The 7,560-nt window shown below is 33.7% G+C and overlaps 1 protein-coding gene across 1 annotated transcript; it reads left to right on the plus strand.

Annotated features, from left to right (window-relative positions):
* Window positions 1-3,413: 3,413 nt before the first annotated feature.
* IZUMO3 (IZUMO family member 3) lies at window positions 3,414-5,969 on the plus strand. Its single transcript, XM_055125472.1, has 7 exons — window positions 3,414-3,645; window positions 3,793-3,867; window positions 4,007-4,096; window positions 4,292-4,309; window positions 4,723-4,803; window positions 5,388-5,478; window positions 5,792-5,969. The coding sequence occupies exons 1-7, from the start codon at window positions 3,414-3,416 to the stop codon at window positions 5,967-5,969; spliced, it is 765 nt and encodes a 254-aa protein (XP_054981447.1).
* The last annotated feature ends 1,591 nt before the right edge of the window (window positions 5,970-7,560 follow it).

Here is a 7,560-nt window from a genome sequence, read left to right on the forward strand (position 1 = left end):
TGATTTTCTGAGGCATGATTGTGAACGGGGTTGCTTTTTTCATATTACTTTCTTTTCTCTCATTATTTGCATGTAGGAAAGCCATGGACTCTTGGGTATTGATTTTATAGCCTGCAACTTTACTATATGAGTCTATTGTTTCGAGGAGTTTCTTGGTAGAGGCTTTGTGGTTCTCTAAATATTATATCATATCATCTGTTAATAATGAGAGCTTGATTTCTTCCTTTCCTATCTGGATGCCTTTAATGTGTTTTTCTTGCCTATTCGCTATTGCAAGTATTTCCAGTACTATATTGAACAGAAGTGGTGAGAGTGTGCATCCTTGCCTTGTCCTTGATGTTAGAGGGAAGGCCATTAGTTTTGTTTTTCCCCATTGAGGATAATGCTTGCTATAGGCTTGTGGTAGGTGGCTTTGACTATACTGAGGAAGTTCCCTTTTATGCCCATTTTGGTGCGAGTTTTCATCATGATCAAGTGCTGGATCTTGTCAAATGCTTTCTCTGCATCTACTAATATGATCATATGGTTTTTATCTTTTTTTTTGATATGGTGGATTATGTTGATTGACTTCCAAATGTTGAACCATCCTTGCATCCCCGGGATGAATCCCACTTGGTCGTGGTGTATAATCTTTTTGATGAGTTGCTGGATTCTATTTCCTAATATTTTGTTGAGGACCTTCGCATCCATGTTCATCAGAGGTATCAGCCTGTAGTTTTCTTTTTATGTGGTGTCTCTGTTTGCATTTGGTATTAGGGTGATTCTTTTAACTTGATTTTTTTTCCTTTTCTAAAATTTTGTTTTATTGAATCACCATGAGGTACAGTTACAAGCTTTCATTTTTTAGTTACAATCTTAAGAGATAAAGATTCCTTCAAAATATTCCATGTTCCAAATTTATAACTTTTCCAAAGGATGTTGAAAAATGTGGAGAGAAATTGTTTTAATGACAATGACAGAAAAACAGAGAGGAATACAGATAATATTAAATTCATTTTTCATAAAAGTATTTGGAATATAATATTTCAATAGTTATAATTGTGATCTTCATGGTGACTGATTAATCATTTATTGGCCAAGTAAAGAATTCAGATCTTAATTAATGCTTACAATGGAGGCCAGTTTTAATGGATTATATATGTATGTATATATATATATGGATTATTTGTCAAATTCTAGTAATCCTATGAAGTGATGCAAATGGGAAATAATATAGCAGAACTCAGAAAGAAGAATAATCTGTGAGTCTATAATAACCCTGAGTCACAGAGATACATTATTTTCATTTTCTGCACGGATTAAGAGCTAAATCTACACAGAATGAGACAAAATTACTGTAAGAAGTTTTATGTTTTTCATAAAAATTAGTTTTGTTTTTTGGGCCACACCAGAGGTCCTCAGAGTTTGGTGACAGTGTTGTGTGCAGGGATCATGGCTGGAGGTACAGGGGGCCCATATGTGGTTGTGGGAATCAAACTCAGGGTAGTTATGTGAAAGACAAGTACTTTTCTCTCATGCTATCTCTCAGCTCAAAACTCATTTAATTTAAACCTGTTACTTAAATGATTTTTAACAACTAGTACAAAACAACAGATTCTAGCCTATTAGGGGATGGATTCTGTTAGCATTCTAAGACAAACACATGCACCACAATGACCAAGATTATATCATCTGTTATGAACAGAATGAATAAATATTTATTTGGTAAATAGAATGAATACCTGTGCTCTTGTGTATCTGTTTCACTAAGCAAATAAAGTTCGGTTATTCATTCTACAAGATCATCCTACATATAAATCATATGCTCTCCATGTCAAGTTAAACCAAAAACTGTCATAATCAATCTAAGATTTTCATGGTAGCCTTTTGCCTCCCAGACACTGTAATTAATTCTATTGTGAGACTATTAATCACTATTCAGACGATTCTTTCACAAACCTTAAATAGTTTATACTTATGGAATTCAAACGTGTACCTTGTGATAATTGTGGTTATTTTTTAATGTTGTATATCCCATACTTTTTGTTGCAACTTTCAAGATAGCTTTTTAAATAATTTTGAACATTACTAGTTTCTTAGTTTTTGCCATAGTCATTAATTTTTGTTTATAGTTTCCTGGATCTAGCCTTTTTATAAGAAATACCTTTAGACTTAAGTGAATGCTATATTATCTTGCCATAAACTTTGCTGTATATCCATGTTTTCACACTCAATACATTCTGTATTTATGTTTACTGCATACACCAGAGATGAGGTATTTCTTCTATTATTTTACATTTATATGACTAACTTCAATTGCAATCTCTTCTCATCTTTCTAGGAAATGGGGTACTATGTCACCTTTTCCCAAGACTGTCTGAAGAGTCAAATTATTTTTCTTATTCTGAAAATTCTAACTTTTAAATTAAAATGCAATGGTGAGGTAAGGTTTATAATAATAGATAAACCACTAGGTCTGGGTCAAGTTTAATAATCCAAGGAATGTGGTAGTCACCCATTAGTATGACAAAAGATTTTCTGTAATTTGTCAAATCCAAGTAAATATTGCAAAAATCCAAGTATATACTGCAAAATGAGAAAAACAAGATCTCTCCTATGATATGCATTTTTTCTGCCTGGATTTTTATTTTCCATTTAATTTAATTATTATTATTCCATTTAAATAATATTCCATTTTAATATTCCATTTAAGCAAGCATCTATCTATTACAAACGTAATTTACCCATATCATTCTGTTTTAGACTAATCCAGGTAGATTAATGTGTGTTTATGAGTGTGAAGATGTCCATGGCTCCTTCCAAAAATCATTATACCCACAAAATATAGCAAAATATTCACATAGCATGACCAAAGTAATTGTGCATATACTATCAAAATATCTGAGAAATTATCAGAATATTAGCGTTGTTATCATTATTATCAATTATATTTAGACATTCATTACAAATTCTCAATAATATTTCTAATATCCAGTACTCACACTCTAATCTATCCAATATTCTGTGGTTTGCTTACTTTCTTTGTAGAATCAGTTCAGTTAAGCAATCTGTAATCTTTTATCTTCGTTGCTATACTACTCCAACAGTCAAGGGTCCTGTTGTCTCTCTGGATGGAACTCTACTTATATGAGCTCAAGAACTGTCTCTTTCTTTGGGTTCTACAATGAGAACTCAGGTATCTACCTCTTAGATCTCAGGTTCTCTTCTCTGGAATGAAGGCTAAAACTTAGAAAGCAACTTAAGATCCCTAGGGAAATGAGATTGCCTACAAGTGGGATGGAAATGGATGGAAGAGTAGAGGCACACTATCTAAGACAAGGCTCTCACTTCTGGATTTTTTTAATGAAAGGCAACTAGGTGAACTAGTTGCCAGGACAACCTGCTATTGGGGAGAGGGGGATTGGGCCAAGGAAATGAAAGACTTGTGGTTACTTCTGCTCCTGCTCCTGTCCCTTACAGCCATCCATGGGATCACAGGATGTTTGGAATGTGACTCCAAATTCACCGAGGATATTAGGACCTTACTGGAAAACCTGGTACCCGTTGAAGTCCCTGGCCGAGACTTTTTGATTCAACGGCATATGAAGGAGACAATTCGTTTAAGCTTCAAGGTCACCCACAGGGACAAGATGCTTCGGGTATTGGGTGAGGGAAGTTTGAGTCCATGAGAGTTTGGGGCACTATAGAGAGAGGGTGTGGGGTAGGGAAGAAAGCACTTGGGTCCACATAATTTTTCCATATTAGGGGTTATCCCTATCCCTCACAAGCTATTTGTCTATCCCTCCTCTCTAGCTGTTAAAAATGTTATCAAGTTGAGAGTATGGCTGAAGAATGAACTTTATAGACTGGGAAATGAAACATGGAAAGGTGAGATACTATTTCAAAGTTAAAAGAATATATTACTCAAACAAGTGTTAGAAAATAATGGGGGAAAAAAGACAAGGAATTATGACTGAATTCCAAAGAAAAAACCACCCCTATTTTCTGATCTTCTACCCCATCTTAGGTGTCTTTATTCATCAAGGAAAACTTCTCAGTGTTCGTCAAAAGCTGGAATTGAAACTGAAAGAAAAATTAACGAACTTCTCTGAAGTTGGTAATAAAGATATCTACCTAACACACAAGTCATATGAAAGATGTAGGAATTTGGGAGTGAGGAAATGTGATTTTTTAATTTTTGTGATTTAGAATGTATAAATGGGAAGTTAACTGTAGACAAAGAGAGTAGGCATAAATATAGAATACTTTCTGTTGATTCTAAACTAACTAGGACCTTTTGGTTTTCTTTTAGCTTGTTCTGAAGATTGTGGTGAGTAGTGTACATATGAGTTCTTGAAGTTCCAACCCATATTTTCCAACCTACTTTGCCTTATTTGACCCTAGTTCACCTATTTTACTAAAAACATAATTCCTTTACTTGTGATTAGAAGAAGAAATGCCATTGATTTCTAACAATAGAGTCTAGTTTATGAAATCTCAGATACTTCGGATCTTGGATGTGCATAAAGTAATGGTTTACAACTTCCTGCTCCTATATAAGTTAAGACATCACATTCCTGCTTCTTCCTCAGAAATCTGACTTAAGTTACACAACTAGTAGCAATAGGAATGTATAGTCCAATTACTTTATTCCTGGAAATGGCTACAATCTAATCCAAACTTTATATCTAAAAAATGCCATGCTATTTATTCCTTCTAATTATTTTTTTTAATCTTTATCAGTTGTGATTGAAGGTCCTATTCTAGATTGCTGGACTTGTCTTCGCATCACTGCCACATGTCTTAAAGGACAGTACTGTGGAGGTAACAAAGACATATGACATTTTGAGGGGATAGAGATTATCCAATTGGGTTGTTTGCTGATCAGTTAATAAACAGTTTTTGAGCATCTTCTATGCAGGTCAGGCTTGTGTTATATAGAATAAGCAAAAATTCTGGAAAAAATTTATTGTACTATAAATTACTGAGAACTGGGACAACTGAAAAACCACAGAAATAAAAAAAGACTACACTATAAGTGTAAAACTTTGTCTAGAGAAGTAAGGACTAGAAATTTGTAGTCTGGGAGTTTAAAAAACATAAAGACAAAGGTCAGAGAAATAGTACAGGAGGTAAGGCACTTTTCTTACATATTGTCAACTCTGGTTCATATCCTCATATATGGTCCCTGAAGCATGACCAAGAGGAATCACTAAGTAAATGGCCAGGAGTAACCCCTGAACACTTCTGGATGTAGCTTCAAATAATAATAAAATTAAGAATAACCAGGAACAGTGATGGAAGTGGTAATTAGAGAAAACATTTTAAAGTTTTCTGTCCTGGAGAGATTTATGCTACTCTTTTTGTTCCCTAAAACTAACTTTCATTTTTTCCCTTTATGCTTCCAGAAGTGGATCCAAGAGTTTCTGAGAATAGAGAGATTATGCTATTTCTGATATTGCTAACAGAAGCTGTAATATTGGGAAGTGCTTTTCTACTGTGAGTTTTCCTCCCTCCAAATAAACACTGGGTCAAGTATTGTTTGGCAAAGAGACTTCTCAGTCTTTCCCCATCCTCCACCCCCAAGGGAAATAAGGGACAAACAGTCATTTCAAAATCTGAGATCTGATACTGACATTAATCAAATGGATGATATTTTGTTCAGAAGTTGGAACAGAAGGAAATGGAGGAGGAACAATGAAGTATGAGAATAACTTTTGGAAGGGTATCAAGAAAAAGAAGGGAAAATATATAGTTGTTTTACAGAGACTGCTAGTATTAAAGTTTGGATTATCTTGTTTCTTTACTCCAGATTCCATATCTGTGTAACTCATCGAAGGAAAATGAAGGCAATACGAAGATCACTAAAACAATATTTGGAGAGAAAACTTGACGAATTAATGAGATTAATGAGTGAGAAGGAGAAAGGAAAATTGGAAGCAAAGATAACAAGAAAAAGTTCACAATTCTCATCTGCTGACTCAGAGTAGAAAAATTGGAAATTAAACTAGAAAAATTGGAAATTAAGCTCCTGTATGATGATAACGTCATACTATTTTAAATAAGAATTCTTCCGTAAAGATCCTTATTGATATCCTGAGTTAAAAAAAGCAGAGAGAGCAAATGATTTACTCAGAATTCTACAGAAAGTTCTTCTGACATGTTGTAATGCACAAAAAGATGATACAATGCATAATAATAAAGAATTCATAATAGAAAACCATCATTAATAACAACAATTAAGATAACTTTTGAATTTCTAAAGCTGCTTTTATTTTCATCTTTTCATTTATACATTAGATTGAATGTGGACAATTTTCCTTAAGTCTTAAGATTTAATCTCATCAGGAAATGGCATACATTTCAACTAGAGAGTAAACTATTGGTCCTAAGTAGTTGACATTTGCTCTAATATTTTTCCTCTATATGCTTCAGGATATTAATGTATAATTATTTTAGTTGTTTCTACTAGATAATATGTATAAACTCTAATAAATATTTTACATCTGATATCTAAAATTCAACTCCCCCAATATTTGTCATCTTGTATTTGTACAATAAGTTTTGGCTTGCTATAAGTGATCACAAAATACTGAGAGGATACTGGGTTTCCTCTAGTAAATTTGTTCCCGGACTTTACTGGTTAAAAATATGTTTTCTAATTCTTACTCCCATTGAGGGTTAAGGAGGTCCCTTCTCGTGGAAATAAGGGGACTTTCTAATGTGTATTTTAATGGGCCACATCAAGTAGTTTTCAATGATTACTCCTTGCCAGCTTAAGGGAACAGGTAGGGTGCTTGGGGATAGAACCCAGGTAAGCTGCATGCAAGGCAAACACATTACCCATACTATCTTCCTGGATCCTAAAGGGACTTTTTCTACTGACCAATAAGACTCATAGTTTATTAGCTAAATGTCTCAAATGTGTGGGTTTCCATGTATACACCTCCGTTCTAATTATTAGTATCCAATTATCTTTTTTGTTATTTTTGATGGAAGGGAGTATTCAAAACAGTGCTCAAAGATCTCAAGGTTGGCTCCTGGGAATATTTGGTCAAACCAAGATAGAGGATTTACTACTCAGGTCCCCGGAGCATTCAGGTTCAGTGGTGCTGGGAACACTAAGGACACATCAGTAAAAATCTAATGTCTTATGGAGAAGGAAGTTCAAGACAATGCACATCCTTTGTGTACACTTTTGTTCTATGGAATCCTTAGACTAGTATGGGAAAATGTTTTCTAGCCAGGATATTGATTCAGATGCTGAACTCTATCAAAATACTGTACAGAAATTCAAAATGTTTTATCTTCAAACATCACTTATACCAAATTTATACTTAAAATTATCAAAAAAGATATTGCCTGTCAAATCAGAAGTTTGTCTTAAAAAGTACATAATTTCTGTTGTATAACAACTTTTTAAAAATAGGAAAATGGTAAATATGACATTCAAACGAAGCAACTCAAAATGAAGTAAATTCAAGTAATATACATGGAGGGAATATTATGTTGGATTATCAATAATTAAATGGATACAGAAATTATAGATAACTAATATTCTATGCCAATTTTAACTATTTA

This window comes from Sorex araneus, chromosome 1, assembly GCF_027595985.1.
Source record: "Sorex araneus isolate mSorAra2 chromosome 1, mSorAra2.pri, whole genome shotgun sequence".
Classification (NCBI taxonomy): domain Eukaryota; kingdom Metazoa; phylum Chordata; class Mammalia; order Eulipotyphla; family Soricidae; genus Sorex; species Sorex araneus.